This window comes from Musca domestica, unplaced genomic scaffold (assembly GCF_030504385.1).
Source record: "Musca domestica strain aabys unplaced genomic scaffold, Musca_domestica.polishedcontigs.V.1.1 121, whole genome shotgun sequence".
In the NCBI taxonomy this organism is placed as follows: Eukaryota; Metazoa; Arthropoda; class Insecta; order Diptera; family Muscidae; genus Musca; species Musca domestica.
In genome coordinates, this window is record NW_026712156.1 from 526,339 (window position 1) to 552,813 (window position 26,475).

The window sequence follows — 26,475 nt, forward strand, 5'->3', positions numbered from 1 at the left end:
TACTGTACCCAATACAAATTTTTAGCTTAAGTATTTTTCTTGATAGCTCTAGATTTTATGTTTCTTTGTTCTTTGTTAACTCTAAGAAAAATCAATAATTGTAAAATCACTTAAATATAAGAATTTTTTGAATAAAGCATCAGTAGTATTTGGCATCTAAAACAGAATAATTCTTGTTTTCTGATTTTTCGGCGGTACGGAAGTTAACTCGCGTGCTGAATGCGAGTGATGCTGAGTCCTGTTGGAATGTTCAAGGTCTGCTGCCAAAATGTTTGTATGCCCAAGGCTTTAATACACCCTCCAGAATATTTTAGCGATAATATACGGCATTTATTCTGATGCCACGGTCGATTAATACGAGCAGAGAGCGACCATCAGCTGTTATGGCGATCCACATCATCACCATGGCCGGCGCTTGAGTTCTGGTGCCCACCCGAGGGTGCACATTTGCAGCTGTGCGATGGTGCTGAGTCCTGTTGGAATGTCCAAAGTCTGCGGCCAAAATGTTTGTGTGTCCAAAGCTTTAATACACCCTCCAGAATATTTGCGCGATAATATTCAACATTTATTCTGATGCCACGGTCGATAAATACGAGTGGAGAGCGACCATCAGCATCTGGTGGCCGACCGAAGGAGCACATTTTCAGCTGACCTCTATGGCAAGTAAACACGATCATTTTGTTTGTTTGCAAACTGCTGGACAACGAATGTTTTCTCATCGGAAAGAGAGAGAAAACCAAATTCGGCAATTCACCACTTTCGGCCAAGCGAAGCAATTCTTTAGCTCCTTTGAGCCTATTTTCTTTCTGTGGAGGTGTAAGTTCTTTCACTTTTTTGAATTTCAATTGCTTCACCCCGAGCTCATTTTTCAATATTTGCCGAATGGAATGTTGCGATATGTTCAGCTCACGAACCATTCTTCGGCCACGGCAACGAGGGTTTCGATCAAGTCGCTTCCTAACTTTTCGAACCATTTCTGCTGATGTCGCTGTAATTTTAACAGCTTTCGGACGAGTGGCTTAGAAACGATAGCAGTCTGAAGTTGATTGCAGTTTTTTTTATCTCACCCTGTACAGTACTCATTTCCAAGACCACCTGCAGATCTCAAAACCGGATACAATACCTCAGTATGAAATATCGGGACTCGAGCTCTATACATTCACATAATACCAAATTTAGTACATTTAGCATTCTCAAAACCTCCTCCTATTCTCCACCCTAAAAACCAACAGTGAGTTCGATACCACATTATAGAAATTCATCTCTATCCGTACATTCGACGGCCCTTTTTGTGGCATTGGGGCATTGCACTTTTCGTACGCATTTCCAAATACACTTCCATCTCTCAACTGTAGAACCAACAGTGACATACGTATCAAAAATGCATGGAATTCTGCTTTATCCCTTCACTCAATATCAAATGTGGTACTATTTTGTAATTTTTGAAAAATTCCCAAACAACCAGCAGATCTCAAAACCTGATAGCAATATAAAATATCTGGATTCCAGCTCTATAAATTCGCCCAATACCAAATTTAGTATCATTTGGTACATTCTGAATAATTATATTATAATCATTTCCAAAACAACCTTCTTCTCTCAACTATAGACGCCAACAGGTTTGAGGAATTCTGCTTTATCCCTTAACCTAATATCAAATGTGGTACTTTTTAGCAATTATCGTACAATTATAGTACAAATTGCAAAAACACCTCCACATCTCAATTCCAGATACCAACAGAGACCTCAATATCAACTTTGAGGATTTCAGCCCCATCCTTTCATCTACTGCCAAATTTAGTACCATTTAGTACATTTCGTACAAGTATTGGTAACATTTCCAAAACACCATCAAATCTCAAACACAGACACCATTAGTAATCTAAATATTAAAATTCAGAATTTAATATCTATACCTTCAGCCTATACTAAATTTAGTCTCACTTAGTACATTTCGTTCAAGTAAGGTACACATTTCCAAAATCACCTTCATATGTCCTGGCTACGCATGAACAGCGGGCCTAATACCAAATTTAATATTTTAAGCACTATCTACTCACCCAATACCAAATTGTACTAAATATAGTACTATTTAGTACTTTTCGCCCGCTTAAAGTGAACGTGTTCATGTCTATCTCTCTAGCTGGCTATAACTCTCAAAGGGAGTATTGGATTTGGTCCAAACTTGGTACATGGTAATATTATTATCAAACCTAGATCGAGTTCGGAGATGGACAATATTGGTCAACTCTTTCTGGTACCTCCCCTACAAAAGGTCGAAATTTTCAAAAAAAAAAAAAAAAAAAAAAAAAAAACAAGTTAAAAGCAGTAAGTTCGGCCGAGTCGAACTTTAAGTACCCTAAACCAATTGAACAAATTTGGAAATTTTCAAAAAATAAAATTCTGTAAAAATCTTAAAAATACCGAATATAGCCGTTATATTGTGGTCTATACGACGTGGACCTACATAGGCATTGTTGTCATAAGCCGTTACCATATTCAAATTCGAAACTTTAAATAAACGGTGAATAATGTAACTAAAATCATCAAAATACCGTACATTGGGAGGTACCGTTACATCGGAGCTATACGAAGGCGTGGGTAGTAGTCATTACATCTCAAACAATTTCGGTGAGTATTGTATCTAAAATCAGCAAAATACCGAATATAGGGAGGTACTGATATATGGGGCCTATACGAAGACCTGGACCTGCATGGACAACTTTCTGTCATAGGCTGTAGTATCCATTACGAACTTCAAGTACTAAATATGAAACAATTCCGGTGAATACTATCTCTAAAATCATCAAAATACCGAATATCGGAAGGTACAGTTATATGGCGGCTATACGAAGACGTGGACCTGCACAGACAATTTTCTGTCTTAGGCTGTAGTATCCCTTTGAAATTTCAAATACCAAATTTGAAACAATTCCGATGAATAATGTCGCTTAAATCTTCAAAATACCGAATATTGGGAGGGCTATACGAAGATGTGGACCTACATCGCCCATTTACGAACTTAACCTGTCTACTTGCAAAACAAACATGTCTGCAAAATGTTAGCGTTTTATCTCGATTCGTTCGAAAGATAGCGTGATTTCAACAGACAGACGGACATCGCTAAATCGACATAGAATTTTACGCTGATCAAGAATACTTATACCTTGTTGGGTCTAACATGGGTATTTCGAGGAGTTACAAACGGAATGACAGAGATAGTATGGTGGAGGGTATAAAATAGCATATATTTTACTGCACAAAAAGATAATCCGCTTCTGCTCGAATTTTGCAAATCCTAATATTTGCATCAGTGCTAGATCAGGTGCGAAAATGGACCATATCGGTCCACTCCATCAAGTACCTCACCCACAAAGGGTTAAAACGTTGAATAATTATAACTCTTATAGATGTAAGAGTCCGATAGTCTTCAAATTTCACACATCCCAATATTTTTATTAACCCGAGGTCTGGTGTGAAGATGGAGTACATCGGTCCACTCCTTCCGGTACCTCCCCTCAAAGGGTCAAAATTTTGATTATTCATGAAGTTCATAAAACACCATATTAATATCCGATTCCATTCAGACTTGGTACATCTCAATATTTCCATCAACACAAGATCTGTGATGAAGGTGGTAGAGATCGGACCATTTCTTCTGGTACCTCCCCCACAAAAAGTTCAAAGTTTTGAATATCCAAAACGATTATAAAATCTGAATATGGAACTTCTGATTTCGGATAAAATTGGATATAAGTTTTCTATTTTTATTTAATTTTGCCATGCCATTATTTTTACCTGTGTACCGTCGACTATATCTGGTACCTCACGCCCATTTTATCATTTTATAAAAATTATCACTTTCAAAGTGAAGGAAGTAGTCGATAAAGTCCCATACGAAACGGGCAACATTGGCCTATTGCTTCGGATCCTACCCCATAGAGGGTCAACAATTTGAATAATCATAACAGAAGTCAGAATATATTTAAATACTCGAACATTGGTTGAGGGTACTGAGGGACTGATACTTTTTAACTCTTTTTTATTTTCAGATATTTTTAGATGCTTAGATACAGTTCGTCTATAGAGGTTGCATTACATCACTCATCCATTGATACCCTAGTCTATTAAAATCTCCATCCTTTCATCGATTCTCCTGAATTCATATATATTTTTTTTTGGTTTCTAATTTTTGTTCCGATTTCAAAAGCCTACCCATCTAATTATCCGCTCTAATCATGTTAATGTTTATGTAACTGTTCTTTGAATGTGGGCAATTAAAATTAATTGTTGAGTGGTGTTAATTGTTTTAACCACACAGACACATACGTACACACACACACACACACACACACACACTCCCATAACAACATATTTTGGCCATCTTTAGAATAGATCTGCTTAAATTTAAATCAACAACAAAAGAAAACTTCAAAACAGTTTTCGAATAATAGCCAGAAGTGCTGAGAATTATTTTCGTAGTCGATTAGCAGCCAGTGAAAAGTAATGTACGTATTTGTGGATTGAAATTAAGATGAAATAATTGGAGATTAGAATAATTAAGTGTGTGTGTTTTTTTCGAAATTTATTGAAGAAAGTGCGAAAAAAATTGGGTGATTGAATTGATGACTGAGTAACTGCAAAAGAGGAAATAAATTGCAGTAGCACATGGATGTGCTTTGTTTGTTTTGTGGAAATAAAAAAAAAAATGATTGCTCTGAGATAGATGTGGAAAAATATTTTGAAAATTAAAAAATGAAAAAAAAAAAATAAAAATAAAAAAGTTAAAAAGATTCAAGCGGTTGTTTCGGCAGATGTATACCCTCAGGCAATGTTCGATTATTTATAGATATTGGGACTTCGAATAAGATTATTCCAACCGGAATAGGTTCCGAAGGACTGGGCCAATATTGTCCATTTTGTATCGGACCTAAGTAAATATGATATGCATATTGTGACGTGTCAGGATCGGACTTTATTGGTTACTTCCTTCAATTCTTATCAGACATGTGATAATTTTTAGAAAATGTCAACATGTGCGTGGGGAACCAGATCTAGTCGACCGAAGTATTCCATCTTCATACCTTATCAAATACATTGGGCAAAATTAAAAGGAATCGAAAATGTATATCCAATTTTATGCGGAACCATAAATTCCATATTCATCTCAGGTTTCAGCTTGAGGGAAATATTTAGATGTAGATGCAGAATCGTAGAATGTAGAATCGCTGACTTGTTTCCCAAGATATGACAGGTAAAATAATTGAAAATTGTGAGTCTTTGTGGGTGAGGTACCAGAAAGAGTGGACCGATATATTCCAGCTTCACATCAGATATAGGGATAATGAAAATATTGCGATTTGCGTAATTTTAAGACCATCGGACTCTTACATCACATTTTATAAGAGATATAATTATTCAAAACTTTGACCCTTTGTAGGGGAGGTATCAGAAGGAATTGTCCGATCCCTACCATCTTTATCGCAGATCTTGTGTTGGTAGAAATATTGAGATGTGCCAAGTCTTAATGGAATCGGATGTTAATTTCAAGTCTTATGAGCTCATAGATATTCAAAACTTTGATCCTTTATGGGAGAGTTACCAGAAGGAATGGACCGATATATTCCAACTTTACACCAGACCTTGGGTTAACAAAAATATTGTGATTTGTCTAATTTTAAAACAATCGGCCTCCTACATCACATTTTATAAATGATATAATTAAATAAAATTTTGATCCTTTGTGGGGGAGGTACCAGAAGAAGTTGGTCGATATATCCCATCTTCACGCCAGATCATGTGTTAGTAGAAATATTGGGATGTGCGAAATATAAAGAGATCCGGATGCTTATTTCGGATTTAAAAATCGTTCTGGTTATTCCAAAACATGCACCCTTTGGGGCGGAGGTACCAGAAGGTATAGTCCGATTTATACCATTTTTATAACAGATTCTGTGTGGATAAAAATATTGAGATGTGCCAGGTTTGAATGGAATCGGAATTAATTTCGAGCTTCATGGATATTCAAAATTTTGAGCCTTTGTGTTGGAGGTACTTGATGGAGTGGACTAATATTGTCCATTTTCGCACCTAGCCTAGCATTAATGCAACTATTAAGATTTACAAAGTTGGAGTAAAATCGGATTATCCTATCTCTTTCTGTGCAGTAAAATATTTTTTCAACCTTTTATGGGGTAGATACCAGAAGGAATGGACCAATATTTTCCATCTCCGTACTCAATCTACATTTGATAATAACATTACGACATACCAAGTTTGAGTTATCGTGCGCACCAACCAGTCAGACATACAGACGGATGGATGGACATCGCTAAATCGACTTCAAATGTTCTAAAACGGATTTGGACAAAAGAGATCTAGGGTCTAAAATCGTTATTTCAATGAGGCACGTTGTCCGTAGCTCTAGCCATATGGCTGCCCTGACGTATTGATTGTTAACGGTGGATTTCCAAGGACTTCCGTAAAAATCGTAGATTCCCAACAATAAAATTTAAAGGACCTTCTGATATTGATCTGCCCATATTTTTTTGTGGAAGTCTTTTCCAGCAAAAATGATTTAAAAAAAAATCTGTAGGACCTAATGATCAGCAGTCCTTGAATTTTTAGGCGGAAGAAAAATTTTTGAAGGATTTCTTCATCAAATACTGGGGATATTAAGGAATGTGGCTTCATGGACTTTCTCAAAAATATTGAAATTTTTTATAGATTTTTTTAGAACCTTTGGAGCAACGACTGTAGATAAAGAAAATAAAATAAAAAAATATAATTATATAAAATAAAAAAAAAATAAAATTTGAATAGCCTCCTGAGCCATAATGATTTTTAAGAAAATGCTCAAGGACTTTCTTATCGAAATACATCCTGAGGACCTCCTGATTATAAACTGTGAATTTTAAATTTTTTAAGCGGCTCCGAACTGAAAAATTATGATTTTTTAAAAAAGTTTGTTTCTGATCAACAATTATAAATTATTTTATGAAATTGCTTAATTTTTCGGTTCTTTAAAAGAAATTTGAAGTATTTTCTGATCAAAAACTAGGGATATTAAGGAATGTGATTTCATGGATTTTGTCAAAAATCTTGGAATCTTTATTGCATTGTTTTTAAAAAATGCCTGACAAAAGACTGTAGATTAAAAAATAATATCGAAATAACATCCTGAGCTTTTTTCTTATTTTTAAAAAAATGTTTTCAAGGACCTCTCCATCAAAATACATCCTGACAAAAAATAATGGGTTTGTTAAGAAACATTATTAAGGACCTCTAGACTAGGATCTGATGATACTAAAGCAAATTCACATCCATCAAAAATCGTGATTTTTCCATGAAATTTTGTCCCAAAACCTCTTTTTACTGTAAACTGTGAAAATTAAATTAATTAAGGACCTCCGATCTGAAAAATATTAGTTTTAAATAGAATTCGTTTAAAGACTTTCTGATCGTTTGACAAAAAATCATGAATTAAAAAAAATATGAATGGACTCGAAACTTTGGATATCAAAGAAAATGGTTTCAACAACTTCCATCAAAAAATTTCATTTTTTAAGAAGGGCCGCCTGCTTAAATAACCTGCAAATGGATTTTTTTTTTCTTTAAACGCAAAAATCTCACAAAAATCTGGATTTAAAAAAAAAATTGATCAATGAACTTCTGATCTAATATCAAGGAATTTTTTAAGATTTTTGTCAAAGGACCTCCTGATTGAATGCAATGTATATTTTAGGAAAATATTTTCAAGGACTTCCTGATCAGAAGTCATGGATTATTTATTAAAATTTTTTCAAGAACGTTTTTCCCAAAATTCTTGAATGTTTTAAGAAAAGTCTTTCCTATAACTTTAAAATCTTAAAAAAATCATTTTCAAGGTCGTTGAATTTTTAGGTAAAATTTGTTCAAGGAACGGTTGTGCCAACCTAGTGACTTTTTCTTTTGATAAACTTTTTTCGAGGATCATATAATTTCGGAAATTAATGTTTAATTTTTAAGAAATGTTTTCAAGGATTTCCTGATCGAATACTTCAAATGATATTCGTAATAGGAATTGTGCGTTTCATACTGGTGGATTATTTAGGAATTTTTCTTCAAGAACAACTTTAATAAAAATATATATTTTTTTTAGAATTCGTTCAATTTTTTTTTAGATTTTTCAGATTCATATGTCTACTGATAAACAATTTTGATTTTTTTTAAGAACCACTGGCCAACAATTTCAATTTGTTTTAAGGACTAAGTTTCGTGGAATTTTTAAGATTTTTTTTTTAAAGATTTGCCTTTAAGATTTTTTCAGGGATCCTCTGACTAAGCATAGTTTTTATTTCGAACACCTCGATCAAGAATTGTAGATTATTTAAAACCTGTTGGTGTGAACAACATTTCTTTACGGAATTCCTGGTAAAGATTCTTTCATATTTGAACAAAATTTTGATTACTGTTATCTTGAAAAAAAAAAATCAAACGTTTTCCAAGAATACTTTTAAGGACACGCAGAAAATCAGATTTTCAGGACCTTCTGTTAAAAATTATTTTTTTTTCTTTTTCAAGGATATCTCGACCATTAACTATGTTTTTTATTAGATTTTTTTCCGAATCCCTAGACAAAAAATTGTGGATTATTCAAAACCCTACTGACCTGTTGGTGTAAAGAACATTTCTTTACGGACTTCCTGGTAAAAATTCTTTCATCTTTGAAAACATTTTGATTACTGTTATCCTGAAAAAAATCTAACGTTTTCCTAGGATGTCTTTAAGGACATGCAGAAAATCAAATTTTCAGGACCTTCTGTTAAAAATTATTTTTTTTTCAACTATGTTTTTTTATTAGTTTTTTCCGAAACCCTAGACAAAAAATCGTGGATTATTCAAAACCCTACTGACCTGTTAAGTAAAAGTTCTTTCATCTTTGAAAACATTTTGATTACTGTTATCCTGAAAAAAATCTAACGTTTTCCTAGGATGTCTTTAAGGACATCCAGAAAATCAAGTTTTCAGGAACTTCTCTAAAAATTATTTTTTTTTAAGGATATCTCGACCATCAACAATTTTTTTTTTTATTGTAAATTTTGTCCGAAACCCTAAAAAAAATCGTTGATTATTTAAGACCCTTTGGAATTTTAGGAAATTTATTTTGAAGAAGCCTCCATTAAATATTGATATTTTTTATATGATCAAAAAATCAAAAAAGCTCTCTCCGAGAATTTTTATTTCTAAAAAATGAAAGGATAACAACACGTGGAGGTTTTAAGAAATATTTTAAGGTTATTCTGACAAAAAATGAAATTTTTTTTTTCAAAGGACATCTTAAACAAAAAAATTAAGTTTTTAAGATATTTTTTAAGGACTTCCTATAAAGAAGTTATAATTTTTTTTGTGGGGGGAGGGGTGTGGGGTAATATAAAATTTATGAAACCTATTTTTAAAATTTCAAAAATAAATTTTCAAAATTTTCAGGGACTACCTGGTAAATATCTTAGATGTTATTAATTAAATGTTTCAAGGAATTTCTACCACTCGAAACTACCTTTCAAAAATCCTTGATATTTGCTAAACATTTACACTTGATTTTTTTTCTTTCTTTCAGATCGTCAAAAATGAATTTAAAATATCTCCTTCCTCTGCTGACCATTCTCACTTTTTTCGTCATTCCGAACAAAGCAATTGAACCAGAGAAAATCAATTATTTCCTAGAGAAAACCGGACTTCAAAAGACCGATTTCCACCTGAACGAGGCCAAAAATGGCAACTATCACATTACGAATTTGGATGACAAAAGGGACCTCTTTGTCTTATGGCGTAAAATGTTACTGAAAATCACCAACAAATTCCAACCAATTTTGCATCACATGAATTGGAAAGAGGGTAAGGTACAGGATTCCCAAAGGTTGGATCAGTTTCCCTGTTCCCTCAACGATACCCGGTCGCCAGTAAGGCCAGTGACGGTACATCAATTGCGCCCAGGTGATATTGATGTTGTGGCAGCCATTGGGGATTCCTTGACGGCAGGGAATGGAGCAATGTCAGCCACAGCTTTGGGAGCCTACACCGAATTTCGTGGCATGTCATTTAGCGGTGGTGGCATGGAAAATTGGTCCACCATGTTGACCTTGCCGAATATTTTAAAGGTCTTCAATCCCAGCCTCTATGGTTATGCCACAGAGAATGTTTTGGCCCGGGATAAGGGGGCTTATTTGAATGTGGCCGAACCCATGACGCTGTCGCGAGATCTAGTCTTTCAGGTGCAGGTTTTGATACAAAGAATGCGAAGGGATTCCCGCATCGATATGAAAAATCATTGGAAGTTGGTGACCATTTTTGTGGGTAGCAATGATTTTTGCACGGATATGTGTCACCATGACAATATGTTGCTGTTTCTCAAGAACCATGAAGAAGATCTCTACAAGGCCCTGACAGTGCTGCGCAATAATGTCCCACATTTGGTGGTGAATTTGATACCAGCTCCCAATATGGTATATCTCCAACAGCAAATGGAAAATGTTCCTGGATTTTGCAAAATACCTCTCGGCTTCACCTGTTCGTGTCTGGTGAATCGTTTTTATAGCCCTGAATATTTGCAGAAGGCTTCGGAGCTGATCACACACTGGCAAGCTATTGATGAGCAGGTGGCATCATTGGCAGAATTTCAGACGGATGACTTCGCGGTGCTCTATCATTCGTTTATGGCCAATATGACAATACCCAAGTTGCTGCATGGCGGAACCGATCTGCGTTACTTTGGCAAGGATTGTGTCCACTTCAGTCAATTTGGTCATGCAGCGATGGCAAATTTACTGTGGAATAATATGCTGCAGGAGAATCGCCGGGGGGATGTGGAGTTAAAGCCACCCTTTGATCGATTTGAATGCCCAAAGGCCGAAAGGCCCTTTATTGCGACAATGAAAAATAAATATTGAAAATACAGTTTAATTCAAAAAAAAAATTTTTTTTTGAAACCAAGACAAAATGGTTTTTTTTTGTAATATTTTTCTAAGACCAAGGCAAATGTGGATTTTTTAAAAATATTTTTTCGTGGACCACCCATTAACGTGGAATTTTTTTTCATGGACACCAATAAACGTGAATTTCTTTTAAAAAAATTATTCATGGACCATCAATAAACGTGGATTTTAAAAAAAAAAATATTTTTCATGGACCTAGACAAACGTGGATTTTAAAAAAAATATATTTTTTCAAGAACCAAGACATACGTGGATTTTTAAAAAAAATTTTTTCTAAGACCAAGATAAACGTGGGTTTTTTAAAAATATTTTTTCCAAGACCAAGATAAACGTGGGTTTTTAAAATATATTTTTTCTAAGACCAAGACAAACGTGGATTTTTTTAAAATATTTTTTCATGGACCACCAATAAACGTGGATTTTTTAAAAATATTTTTTCATGGACCACCAATAAACGTGGATTTTTTTAAAATATTTTTTCATGGACCACCAATAAACGTGGATTTTTTAAAAATATTTGTTCATGGACCATCAATAAATGAGGATTTTTTAAAAATATTTTTCTTTGGACCAATAATGACGAAGATTTTTTTAAAAAATATTTTTTCCAAGACCAATACAAACGTGAATTTTTTAAAATATATTTCTTCCAAGACTAAAACGAACGTGGATTTTTTAAATAAATATTTTTCCAACACTAACACTAACGTGGAGTTTTTTAAAAACTATTTTTCCAACACCAAAACAATCGTGGATTTTTTAAAATAATATTTATCCAACACCAAAGCAATCGTGGATTTAAAAAAAAAAAAAATTATTGAGCCATCTATAAACGTGGATTTTTTAAAAATAAACGTGGATTTTAAAAAAAAAATATTTTTTCATGGACCATCAATAAACGTGGATTTTTTAAAAAAATATTTTTTCCAAAACCAAGACAAACGTGGATTTTTTAAAAAAATATTTTTTCCAAGACCAAGACAAACGTAGATTTATTAAAAAATATTTTTTCCAAGACCATCAATAAAAGTGGATTTTTTAAAAATATTTTTTCATGGATCATCAATAAACGTGGATTTTTTAAAAATATTTTTTCATTGACCATCAATAAACGTAGATTTTTTTGAAAAAATAATTTTTCATTGACCATCAATAAACGTGGATTTTTTAAAAAATATTTTTTCATTGACCATCAATAAACGTGGATTTTTTAAAAAATATTTTTTCATTGACCATCAATAAACGTGGATTTTTTAAAAAATATTTTTTCATTGACCATCAATAAACGTGGATTTTTTAAAAAATATTTTTTCATTGACCATCAATAAACGTGGATTTTTTAAAAAATATTTTTTCATTGACCATCAATAAACGTGGATTTTTTAAAAAATATTTTTTTCATCCACCATCAATAAACGTGGATTTTTTAAAAAATATTTTGTCATTGACCATCAATAAACGTGGATTTTTTAAAAAATATTTTGTCATTGACCATCAATAAACGTGGATTTTTTAAAAAATATTTTTCTCATCCACCTTCAATAAAACTGGATTTTTTAAAATATTTTTTCATGGACCATCAATAAACGTGGATTTTTAAATTTTTTTTCATGGACCATCAATAAACGTGGATTGTTTAAAAAAATATTTTTTCATTGACCATCAATAAACGTGGATTTTTTAAAAAATATTTTTTTCATCCACCATCAATAAACGTGGATTTTTTAAAAAATATTTTTTCATTGACCATCAATAAACGTGGATTTTTTAAAAAATATTTTTTTCACCCACCATCAATAAACGTGGATTTTTTAAAAAATATTTTTTCATTGACCATCAATAAACGTGGATTTTTTAAAAAATATTTTTTTCATCAACCATCAATAAACGTGGATTTTTTAAAAAATATTTTTTTCATCCACCATATAAACGTGGATTTTTAAAAAATATATTTTTTCTTGGACCATCAGTAAACGTGGATTTTTAAAAAACATATTTTTTCATGGACCATCGATAAACGTGGAGTTTTTGAAAATATTTTTTCATGACCCACCAATTAACGTGGATTTTTTAAAAAATATTTTTTCATGGACCAACAATAAACGTGGATTTTTAAAAATATTTTTTATGACTCATCAATAAACGTGGATTTTTTTAAAAATATTTTTTATGACTCATCAATAAACGTGGATTTTTTTAAAAATATTTTTTTCATGGACAAACGTGGATTTTTAAAAAAAATATTTTTTCATGGACAAACGTGGATTTTTAAAAAAATATTTTTTCATGGACAAACGTGGATTTTTAAAAAAATATTTTTTCATGGACAAACGTGGATTTTTAAAAAAATATTTTTTCATGGACAAACGTGGATTTTTAAAAAAATATTTTTTCATGGACAAACGTGGATTTTTAAAAAAATATTTTTTCATGGACAAACGTGGATTTTTAAAAAAATATTTTTTCATGGACAAACGTGGATTTTTAAAAAAAATATTTTTTCATGGACAAACGTGGATTTTTAAAAAAATATTTTTTCATGGAAAAACCTGGATTTTTAAAAAAATATTTTTTCATGGACAAACGTGGATTTTTAAAAAAATATTTTTTCATGGAAAAACCTGGATTTTTAAAAAAATATTTTTTCATGGACAAACGTGGATTTTTAAAAAAAAAATATTTTTTCATGGACAAACGTGGATTTTTAAAAAAAAAAATTTTGATGGACCATCAATAAACGTGTATTTTTTAAAAAAAGTATTTTTTCATGAACGACAAACCTGGATTTTTTAAAAAAAATATTTTTTTATGGACCAAGACAAAATCGGAATTTTTAAAAAATATGTTTTCATGGACCATCAATAAACTTTCATGTTTTTCAAAAATAATTTTTCATGGACTATCAATCAACGTGCATTTTTTAAAAATTATTTTTTCATGGACCACCAAGAAACGTGGATTTTTTAAAAATACTTTTTTATGGACCACCAAGAAACGTGGATTTTTAAAAAAAATAATTTTTTATGAACCACCAAGAAACGTGAATTTTTTAAAAATATTTTTTCATGGGCCACTAAGAAACGTGGATTTTTTAAAAATATTTTTTCATGGACCACTTCTTGGTGGATTTTTTAAAAATATTTTTTATGGACCTCTAAGAAGCGTGGATTTTTTAAAAATATTTTTTCATGGACCATATTTTTCATGGATTTTTTAAAAATATTTTTTCATGGACCATATTTTTCATGGATTTTTTAAAAATATTTTTTCATGGACTATCAATAAACGTGGATGTCTTCAAAAATATTTTTCAACGCCTATCAACAAATGTGGATTTTTTAAAAATATTTTTCAAAGCCTATCAAAAAATGTGGATTTTTTAAAAATATTTTTGCATAGGCCATCAATAAACGTGGATTTACAAAAAATATTTTTTCATGGACCATCAATAAACGTGGATTTAAAAAAAATATTTTTTCATGGACCATCAATAAACGTGGATTTAAAAAAAAATATTTTTTCAAGGACCCAAACCAGACCCAGACTTATGTAGATTTTTTGAAAAACAGTTTTTCAAAAGGAATTTTAAGATAATAAATAATAAATGTTTCTTTTGTTAGAAATGGTGACTTACCGGGAAAATAACCATTGGAAGACCATAGTTTCTGAAATAAGAAAAAGGAAAACTGATTTTAAAAAATACTAAAAAAGAGTTAAAAAAATACAACTTCTCCAACAGATATCTATGAAAAGTGTACAAAAATGAGAAAAATTGCTATTAAATTTGATAAAAAAAAAAAAAAAAAATCCGATGGGATAGTATCAACATCGTTTGGGTTAATCGTCTTCAAGAACAAAAAATTCGAAAGACCTGGTTAACAATGGATTTTCTCCAGACACAGTAGTCCAACGGATTGGTATCCGGAGATATTAGTGGACATTGTGCGCTGGAAATGAAGTGAGGAACCTTATTTTGTAAGCATTCTTGGGTGGCGCGTGCTGAGTGCGATGGTGCTGAGTCCTGTTGAAATGTCCAAGGTCTGCGGCCAAAATGTTTGCGTGCCCAAGGCTTTAATACACCCTCCAGAATATGTATTTTCGCGATAATATTCGGCATTTATTCTGATGCCACGGTCGATTAATACGAGCGGAGAGCCACCATCGGCTGTTATGGCGGCCCAGGCCATCATCATGGCCGCCGTTTGAGTTCTGGTGGACAACCGAAGGTGCACATTTTCAGCTGACCCCTTTGGTAATAAACACGATCCCTTTGTTTGTTTGCAAACTGCTGGACAACGAATTTTTTCTCATCGGAGAACGAAGAAATCAAATTCGGCAGTTCACAACTTTCGGCCAAAAGAAGCAACTCTTTAGCACTTTTGAACCTTTTTTCCGTTGCGGTGTGAGTTCTTGTATATATATTTTTTTTTTTTTTTTGAATTTCAATGGCTTTTCCCTGAGCTCATTTTTCAATATTTGCCGAATGGAATAATGCGATATGCTCAGCTCACGAGACATTTTTTCGGCCACTGCGACGCGGATTTCGATCAAGTCGCTTCTTTACTTTTCGAACAATTTCTGCTGATGTTGCTGTTTTCTTCCTTCCACTTCTTTGACGTCGGGCTACGCTACCAGTATCACGGTAACGAGCGATGGTATGAGACTCAAAAGATTTATTCACATTTAAATGCTGTAGTTCTCTAACGATAGTCACTTGTGTTTTTTCCGGCCAAATATAAAGAAATAACACTATTTCATCCGGAATAACTTTTTTCTGGAAAATTCTCGCCAAAATGCTTTTGTACGCTTGTAAACAATATAATGAGCTGTCACTGGAATAATTTTAACAGCTGTCGGACGAGTGCCTTAGAAATGACAACAGTCTGAAGTTGGTTGCAGTTTTTTCCTGTCAATTTCTCAAAATTCCTTACATTCACACCTTTGCTATTATCCCCAACCCACTCAAAACTTTAAAACTTCTCTAAAATTACAAACATAAAACTCAATGGGATATTTAACATTAATATTTTATTTTAAATCGACCATTAGTTTGTAATGCGAACCAATTAAAGGGACGCTTCATTGATTTTTCACAATTTCTAAAATTGCAAATGCAAATTTTAGCCTACAACACATAGACACACACACACACACAGATACAAATATATGTTTGTTTGTGTATGTGCCGGCAATATAACAAATGCTCATAATTTGTTTGCAAACTAATCCCCGCAGTCATATAAATTTATTTCACTTTTGTTTGAAATGCATTTTGGGTTGAATTTTTTTCTGTCGTTTCTGCTAATTTGGAAAAATTAACAAGTAAGCAAAGGCTACAGTCGAGCGGGGCCGACCGTTGAATACCCTACAACACTATAATAAACGATACAGTTTATATAGGCGAGATACTTGAAAGAATTGCATTTATTGGTAGATGTTTCACGTAAATGGTCTTCCTAGATCTGGAACCAATATTTCCCAAAGACCCATAATCTCTCAGAAGTGGCAAAAGATTAACATTTATTATTGTTTTTGACTGAAACGCATCTATATGAGATACACCCATTTGACTATATTCTTCAACTAAATCAGCGTTAACGAAATAGTCAGAAGTGCGTCTTTCCTGTATCTGTGAATTCTCCAAAAAGTCACTGGAATGGACATTTTCGTATTTTGTCTACAAAAGTTGGCAAACTATTTCACACATTAAATATTTTTGGATGGCCATCCAAAACTGCTTGGCTTTTGCAATAACCCCATACAAATGTACCTGAGGATCGGGCGATAATTACGACCTGCTGACAATTTTGCAGTTTTTTTGGTCCATTTCAACCCCTAAATATATGGCGATCATCTCCAAACAGAGTAGGCTTCTATTCTGACCCTCATCTTATCCCCATGCAAAATTTCGTAAGGATCGGGCCATAAATGCGATCTGTATATGATATCCTGATATCCTAACTACTTAGTTTTGTTAGCTGTAAAAATATTACCAAATGTTTAATTCAAAATGAAAATATGCCAAAAAATATGACAAAATTGAAAAAATATGAGAAAATTTACAAAATCAATATTTTCATCTTTAGAGAGATATTTTTATGCGATTTTTTAGACGTTTTTTCTTTTCTGCCAAGAGGCCATTCTGAATTAATGAGAACTGTCGAAATCAGTTCAGCCGTTCTCGACATAAAAGAGATCTTTCAAGCATATCTTCTTTGATAGACAAATATGTCGCACATATTTTGCTATATATCCGATTTGTTGGATGTTAACATCAGTGTAAAGATCAGAAGTAACCCTGTCATGGCTTTGTGATTTCGCCGGGATTTAAAATATTCGCGGTTTAATGAAAAATTTCGAATTTTTTCAATACAAAAGATATGGTCTATTTTACTCGCTAAATATAATCCGATGACCACCCAAATTGGTAGGCTTCTTCCCCACCCTAAACTCTAGCTACATACGAAATTCCGCGTCGATTGGTCTATAATTGCGACCTGTTTAGCTACTGCAAAATTCGACATTTTTTCAGTATTTGGTCCATTTCAACCACTAAACATTTGGCGATCATCTCAAAAAGAAATAGGGTTCTATTCTGACCCCAGTCCCACCTCCATTCTAAATTTCGTGAAGATCGGGCCATAATTGCGACCTGTAGAGTGATTACAAATTAACATGGACAGACGGACAGACGGACAGACGGACGGACGGACATACATAGCTAGATCGACTCAGCTCGGCGAGCTAGGAAGATCCATATATACTTTCCTATGTGGGAAACCAATATTTCGAGGTGTTACATAAATTGTGGCCCAATCAAACTTATAATACCCCCAACACATAGTGTTGTAGGGTATAATTATGTTTGAAATACAAACAGTTGAATGAGCTTTGGGTAATGTTGCAAAGCTATATGTTTGTAGACAACATGATAGTAATGTAGCAAGTCGGAATAATGAGGGGGTCTAGAAAAAATGTTGAAAAAATCCACGCCTATGAAGGAGTCTAGAAAAATTTTTGAAAAAAAAAATCCTGACTTTGGAGGAGTCTAGTAAAATTGTTGGAAAATATCCACGCCTTTGGAGGAATCTAGAAAAATTGTTTAAAAAATCCACGCCTTTGCAAGAGCCTAGAAAAATCGTTTAAAAAATCCACTACTTTGGAGGAGTCGAGAAAAATTGTTGAAAAAAATCCACGCCTTTGGGCCTTTAGAGGAGTCTAGAAAAACGACCATCAATAAACGCGAATTTTTTAAAAATATTTCTTCATGGACCATCAATAAACGTGGATTTTTTAAAAATATTTTTTCAACGACCACCAAAAACGTGGATGTTTTAAAAATATTTTTTCAACGACCATCAACAAACGTGGATTTTTTAAAAATATTTTTTCAACGACCATCAACAAACGTGGATGTTTTAAAAATATTTTTTCAATGACTATCAACAAACGTGGATGTTTTAAAAATATTTTTTCAATGACTATCAACAAACGTGGATTTTTTAAAAATATTTTTTCAACGACCATTTTTTTCATGGACCATTAATAAACGTGGATTTTTTATTGTATGATATTATGATTTTTTAAAAAAAATTTTCATGGTCCATCAATAAACGCAGATTTTTTTAAAAATATTTTTTCATGGACCATTAAAAAACGTGGATTTTTTTAAAAATATTTTTTCATGGACCATCAATAAACGTGGATATTTAAAAAAAATATTTTTTCAAAAACCAATTTAAACGTGGATTTTTTAAAAAAATATTTTTTCAAGGACCAATTTAAACGTGGATTTTTAAAAAAAATATTTTTTCAAGGACCAATTTAAACGTGGATTTTAAAAAAAATATTTTTTTCATGGACCATCAATAAACATGGATTTTTTAAAAATATTTTTTCATAGACCATCAACAATTGTGGATTTTTTAAAAATATTTTTTCATAGATCATCAACAAACGTAGACCATCAAAAATCCACGCCTTTAGAGGAGTCTAGAAAAATTGTTGAAAAAAAATCCACGCCTTTGGAGGAGTCTACAAAAATTGTTGGAAACAAATCAACGCCTTTGGAGAAGTATAGAAAAATTGTTTAAAAAATCAACGCCTTTGGAGGACCATCAATAAATATTTTTAAAAATATTTTTTCATAGACCATCATTAAACGTGGATTTTTTAAATATCTTTTTTCATGGACCATCAACAATGGTGGATTTTTTAAAAAATGTTTTTTCATGGACCATCAATAAACGTGGATTTTTTAAAAATATTTTTTCATGGACCATCAATAAACGTGGATTTTTTTTTAAATATTTTTCATGGACCATCAATAAATGTGGATTTTTTTAAATATTTTTTTTTATGGGCCATCAATAAACGTGGATTTTTTAAAAATATTTTTTTATGGAACATCGATAAACGTGGATTTAAAAAAAAATATTTTTTTATGGACCACCAATAAACGTGGATTTAAAAAAAATATTTTTTTATGGACCACCAATAAACGTGGATTTAAAAAACAAGTAAAAAACATTAAGTTCGGCCGGGCCAAACTTTTAATACCCTCGACCGTAGGGTAAAGGAAACATTAGAAGAAATGTGGCAAAAACCATTAAAATGCCGAATATCGGGAGGTACCGTTATATGGGGGCTCTACCAAATCGTGGACCTACACATGCAAGGTTCCGCCAACGGAGCTAGAATCCATTATGACCTACAAATACCAATTTTCAGACAAATAAGTGAAAAAGGGGCAAAAATCATCAAATTACCGAATATCGGGAGGTACCGTTATATGGCGGTTATACCAAAACGTGGACCTATACATACAATGTTTCGCCACACGAACCATTATGACTCACAAATACCAATTTTTACACAAATCAGTGAAAAAATGTTGCAAAAACCATCAAAATACCGAATATCGGGAGGTACCGTTATATGGGGGCTATACCAAATCATGGACCCATACATGCAATGTTTCGCCACCGGAGCTGGAACTCATTATGATCAACAAATACCAATTTTTAGACAAATCCGTTAAATAATGTGGCATAAATCATCGATATATCTCATTTTCAATACCAACCATCCTAGACACAATACCAATTGCTCTGCTAAATTTTGGCGCTCTACGTCAAATAATATGGGCTGTATCGTGATTTCAACAGACAGACAGACGGACAGACAGACAGACAGACGGACAGACAGACAGACAGACGGACATCGTTAAATCGACTTAGAATTTTATGCTGATTATGAATATATATACTTTATGGGGTCTACGACAAATATTTAAGGATGTTACAAACGGAATGACAAAGTTAATATACCCTCCTTTCCAAGGTGGAGGGTATAAAAATATTTTTTTATGGAACATTGATAAACGTGGATTTAAAAAAAAAAAAAATTTTCATGGAACATCAATAAATGTGGATTTTTTAAAAATATTTTTTCAACGACCATCAACAAACGTGGATTTTTTAAAAATATTTTTTCATTGATCATCAATAAACGTGGATTCTTTAAAAATATTTTTTCAGCGACCATCAACAAACGTGGATTTTTTAAAAATATTTTTTCATTGGTCATCAATAAACGTGGATTCTTTAAAAATATTTTTTCAGCGACCATCAAAAAAGTGGATTTAAAAAAAAATATTTTTTCAACGACCATCAATAAAAGTGGATTTGTAGAAAATATTATTTTCATGGACAATCAATAAACGTGGATTTTTAAAAACATATTTTTTCATAAACCTTCAATAAACGTGGATTTTTTTAAAAATATTTTTTCATGGACCATCAATAAACGTGGAATTTTTAAAAAATATTTTTTCATGGATTAATACAAACGTGGATTTTTTAAAAAAATATTTTCCACATCACTAACATTTCCAGCATTTCCCCAGCTGTAATACCGTACATATGTTTTAATCAATAAATTAATCTTTTAAATTTATATTCATTAAATAATGCAATAAAAGACCGGAATTATATTCCGCCTAGCAAAAAAAGTGCTGATTCGCTAAAAAATTATGTTTTTTTTTTGTTCGGTGCAGATTTTGGATTTTCCAATAAAAATTGTTGTGTTTAATTTGCTAAATTACATGCAGTGATTTGTTGAAACCAAATAGCATTTTTTCCCGCTGTAAACATAATTTAAAATAAATTGTATAGAAATAACTAGAGCAACAAGAACAACAACAATAGCAACAGCAATTATAAAATAAATTCAAATAAAACTTGCCTACATTTAAATGCAAAGAGGGAAAAACAAAACGCAAAATTCCTTAGTTTTGTGGTATTTTGGAATTTTCACTAAATTTCAGTTGGTTATTGGGCTAGTTTTGCTGAGCTATGCAAAAAAAAAAGAAGGACTAAATTGCAGCCTACTCTGGGGAGGGCTGGAAAGTCCTGGAAAAATTCAAAAATTACAAAAAAAAGTCAAAGAAACCACAAAAAATTAAAATTATTTAAATTTAAATAATTTCTAATTTTCTTAATTTTAATTTATAAATTAAAAAAAAGAAAATTAAATAAAATTAATTTTAATATTTTTTTGGATTTTATTAATGAATTAAAAACACTCCAATAGGGACATCAAATAGATTATGAGATGAAAAAACTGCCACCAATTTCAGACTGCTGACATTTCTAAGAAACTCCTCCAACAGCGAATCTAAACTTATTCTAAAATTTGATGCAATTTCCGATACTTTTTTGCTTTCATTCAAAAAAAAAAAAAATAAATAAATAAATAAAATAAATAAATAAATAAATAAATAAATAAATGTAAAAATTATGCCATTTGACTTTGTTGTAGTTTTTTTTTATCTCACCCTGAATATTTTCCTATATAATATCTTTGGCCCCGAACTTTTCAGCCTTTATATTGAAATCTCACTGCACTATCTATTTTCACTCAACACTGCCTAGCTATGGATAATTTAATTAACAAAATCCACACTTTGAACTGATTTTGCATTCAACACTCGGACGACTCTGTTTGGGAATCGGAATTTAACATCATCAATTGTGGTTTTTTCGAATTTCCCTTTTTCCCATTTTTGTTCCATTTTCTCTGTGCTCTTGTTTTTTGCAATAAAATTATTTAAACGCAATATAAACACAACAGCAACAACACCAACAAACAAATAGCAATGTAATTGGTCTCAGTTTACATGCAAATATTCCTTTAATTTCGCAGTAATTATTTTGTTGTGTTTTTGTGGTGCAGCGGCGAGCGGTGGTGGCGGAGAGTCCAGCGTATAATGTGACCAGTAATTGTTACGCTATCTGTGTATGAGTGTATTTACATGTGAGTGTGTGTGTGTGATTGTGTTAATGAATGTTGAACGCAAGGATAGTCAGCAAAATAGCCAACATCATCAGAAAAATAATCCGTTCTAACAATGAATTTAATTTCTAATTACATTTCAACAAATTCCAATGATTTGTTATCAATTAAGTGGGGAAATGGTGCGGAGGACGAGGGGAAGGGATGGAGAAAACATGTTTCTCCTGGATAAGCACGGAGAGATTAACAAAAAATCAATGACAAAAATCAACGTGGATTTTTTAAGGAATATTTTTCAAGCATCAACAGAGGCGTGGATTTTTAAAGAATATTTTTTCCAAGCATCAAAAGAGGCGTGGATTTTTAAAAAATATTTTTTCAAGCATCAACAGAGGCGTGGATTTTTTAAAAAATATTTTTTCAAGCATCAACAGAGGCGTGGATTTTTTAAAGAATATTTTTTCCAAGCATCAACAGTGGCGTGGATTTTTTAAAGAATATTTTTTCAAGGATCACCAACAGAGGCGTGGATTTTTTAAAAAATAATTTTCAAGGATCACCAACAGAGGCGTGGATTTTTTAAAAAATAATTTTCAAGGATCACCAACAGAGGCGTGGATTTTTTAAAAAATATTTTCCAATGATCACCAACAGAGGCGTAGATTTTTTAAAAAATATTTTCTCAAGTAGCAACAGAGGCGAGGATTTTTTAAAAAATATTTTTCAAGTATCAACCGAGGCTTGGATTTTTCAAAGAATATTTTTTCAAGCATCCATACAAGGCGTGGATTTTTTAAAAAATATTTTTCAAGTATCAACAGAGGCGTGGATTTTTTAAAAAATATTTTTGAAGAATCAACAGAGGAGTGGATTTTTTAAAAAATATTTTTCAAGTATCAACAGAGGCGTGGATTTTTTAAAAAATATTTTTCAAGAATCAACAGAGGAGTGGATTTTTTAGAGAATATTTTTTCAAGCATCAACAGAGACGTGAATTTTTTAGAGAATAATTTTTCAAGCATAAACAGAGGTGTGGATTTTTTAAAAAATATTTTTTCAAGCATCAACAGAGCTGTAGATTTTTTAGAGAATATTTTTTCAAGCATCAACATGAACGTGGAGTTTTTAAAGCATCGGTAGGGAGAAGACCTGCGGCTTTTTGAATGGGGATCGCCACCAAAAAATATTCATTTTGTGTTCCACCCACCCCTAATTATCCTTGGGTATTACTCACTTGAACATGTGGCTTTGTGTTTATTCAATTTGTTGGCCCAACAGAATGCCAAACGGCGTCAATTTTGTTTAGTTTCAATTCCTAAGTGTTTAATAGCCACTGCGATAATGACGATGATGACTAAGTGGCTGACGGCATCGATTGATTTTTTGGAGTTCAGTTGATTGGTATACAAAGTTTGCTGTCTCCCCTACCCCCTAAAAGCCGTTTGTATGGGGGTTAATCAAATATTTTGCCATAATTTGGTAGACACTCTTGCCTGGGCAAGGGGAGAGATCTGGTGCATTTGTTAGTGGGGAGGGGGTGGTTGGAAGTCATTATGGAACTGGAACTTTGTTTTTATTAAATTACACTTTACTAAGTGGGTTATGATAATATTTAATATGATTTTTATTAATTAACTAAAGGCCGTTAGAATAAATGGGTGTTTTGTTATTGGGGGTTTTTTCGTATAGACTGAAAGCAAAATTTAGGAAAACTGGGGTAGAAATTGGACAAATGAAGATGAGATAATTCAATTCTCCTAAGGCGCCAAAATTGGACAACAAATGTAAACAAGAGAGAGGCTATTTTGGGGATTGATGGAGACCGAAACATGGATTTTTTAAGAATATTTTTTCAACGGCCATCCAAGGCTTGGATTTTTTTGAATTTTTTTTTTCAAGGACCATACAAGGCGTGGATTTTTTAAAGAATATTTTTTTTAAGGATTTTTTAAAGAATATTTTTTTAACGACCATCCAAGATTTGGATTTTTTTAAGAATATTTTTCCAAAGGATTTTTTAAAGAATATTTTTTTAACGACCATCCAAGGCGTGGATTTTTTAAAGAATATTTTTTCAACGACCATCCAAGGCGTGGATTTTTTAAAGAATATTTTTTCAACGACCATCCAAGTTGTAGATTTTTTTAAGAATATTTTTTCAACGACCACCCAAGGCGTGGATTTTTTAAAGAATATTTTTTCAACGACCATCCAAGGCGTGGATTTTTTAAAGAATATTTTTTCAATGACCATCTAAGGCGTGGATTTTTTTAAAGAATATTTTTTCAATGACCATCTAAGGCGTGGATTTTTTTAAAGAATATTTTTCAACGACCATCCAAGGCGTGGATTTTTTTAAAGAATATTTTTCAACGACCATCCATTGCGTGGATTTTTTTTTAACAATATTTTTTCAACAACCATCCATGGCGTGGATTTTTTTTAACAATATTTTTTCAACAACCATCCATGGCGTGGATTTTTTAAAGAATATTTATTCAACACCATCCTAGACGTGAATTTTTTAAAAGAATATTTTTTCAACGACCATCCAAGGCGTGGAATTTTTAAAGAATATTTTTGCAACGACCATCCACGACGTGAATTTTTTTAAGAATATTTTTTCAACAACCATCCTAGACGTGGATTTTTTTTAAAAATATTTTTTTCACTGACCTTAATTTGCCAAATATAGAAAATAAATGAAAAAGAGGGAGAGAGAGAGGGTCGGTTTAGAACTTCGGTCAATCACCCTTGGCATTTGGGGCAGCATTCTTTCATATACATTTTCTCAACAAATCCCTGCAATTTTTAAGACCATTAAATTCTAGTTGATGCAATTTCACTGCAAGACACTTCGCTCCAGCACTTAAAAATACCACCCAAAAAGATTTATTGCCAACCACAACGGCCTAGGTAATTATTCCAAATGGATATGGAATGGAAATAAGAAAACAAAAAAAAAAAAAAAACTAACCACACAGCAAAATCCATCATAAATTAATTTTAATGTTTCATTACATGAGCCACAACAACAAGAAGAAAAAAACAATCCATTGACAACAACAACTTCACTGTATACAAAATTATTAATAACATTAATCAGAAAACAAGAATAGGGCAAGTAGGTTGGCCTCTTTCCCAACCGGGAAGAGCCGCCACAAGACAGATGATTAAAAAAATTATTTTCATATTTGCAGCAGCTTTGATGTATTCGTGTGTAATTTATTTCATAGAAAATGGAAAACGAGATATTTTTCCCAAATGAATGTTTAAACAATTCAACAAAACAACAACGACAACAACATCATCGGCCGAGCAGATGAAAAAGAAAAGCATTGACAATAAATCCACGCTCTGAAACTGCCTTCGTTAACCTCATTTAAACGCCCTCCATTTTCCGATGTTGCTGCTTTTCTTCTTCCATTTTGAAACACAGATTTCACCAAAAAAGGGGGAAAGTGATGGATCAAATACATTATGCAAAGATAAACAGACACTCATACATACACACAATTACACATAAATATGCGGCATACATGAGATCTATGTATGTGCGACATGTACTCCCATGCATATAAGATATTCCAATCCAGCCATCATCCCGACCGACTTTCCTAGACCAAACTGCTGCATGTCGAATGGCATTGAAGATTTATGGCAACACAATTAATCAGTCCAGATGTATGGTTGGTTGTGCACTCCACTGGAGAGTGCAAGTGGAAGAAGAAGAAGAAGCTGCAAAAACAGATCTATATATTGGGAGTTTATGATTATAGATGCGGGGCAATTTTCCACCGGGTCAAAAGGGTTGCCAGAGAAGTTTTAAAAGGTGGATATTTTAAAGAATATTTTTAAGCATCAACAGGAGCGTGGACTTTTAAAAAAAATTCAAGCATCAACAGAGGTGAGGATTTTTTGAAATTTTTTTTTCAAGCATTAATAGAGGCGTGGATTTTTTAAAAACTATTGTTTCAAACATCAATGGAGGCATGGATTTTTTAAAAAATATTCTTTCAAACTTCAATGGAGGCATGGATTTTTTAAAAACTATTTTTTCAAACTTCAATGGAGGCATGGATTTTTTAAAAACTATTTTTTCAAACTTCAATGGAGGCATGGATTTTTTAAAGAATATTTTTTCAAACATCAATGGAGGCATGGATTTTTTAAAATATATTTTTCCAAGGTTCATTATGGGCGTGGA

General features: G+C 32.3%; 1 protein-coding gene across 1 annotated transcript; it reads left to right on the forward strand.

Annotated features, from left to right (window-relative positions):
- Positions 1-9,632: 9,632 nt before the first annotated feature.
- On the forward strand, positions 9,633-10,928 carry LOC101901383 (phospholipase B1, membrane-associated-like). Its single transcript, XM_005190279.2, has one exon. The coding sequence runs from the start codon at positions 9,816-9,818 to the stop codon at positions 10,926-10,928; it is 1,113 nt and encodes a 370-aa protein (XP_005190336.2). The 5' UTR covers positions 9,633-9,815.
- Positions 10,929-26,475: the final 15,547 nt, after the last annotated feature.

Excerpts from the sequence above, each read along its gene's own strand:
- LOC101901383 (XM_005190279.2), top strand. The coding sequence starts at position 9,816 with ATGTTACTGAAAATCACCAACAAATTCCAACCAATTTTGCATCACATG.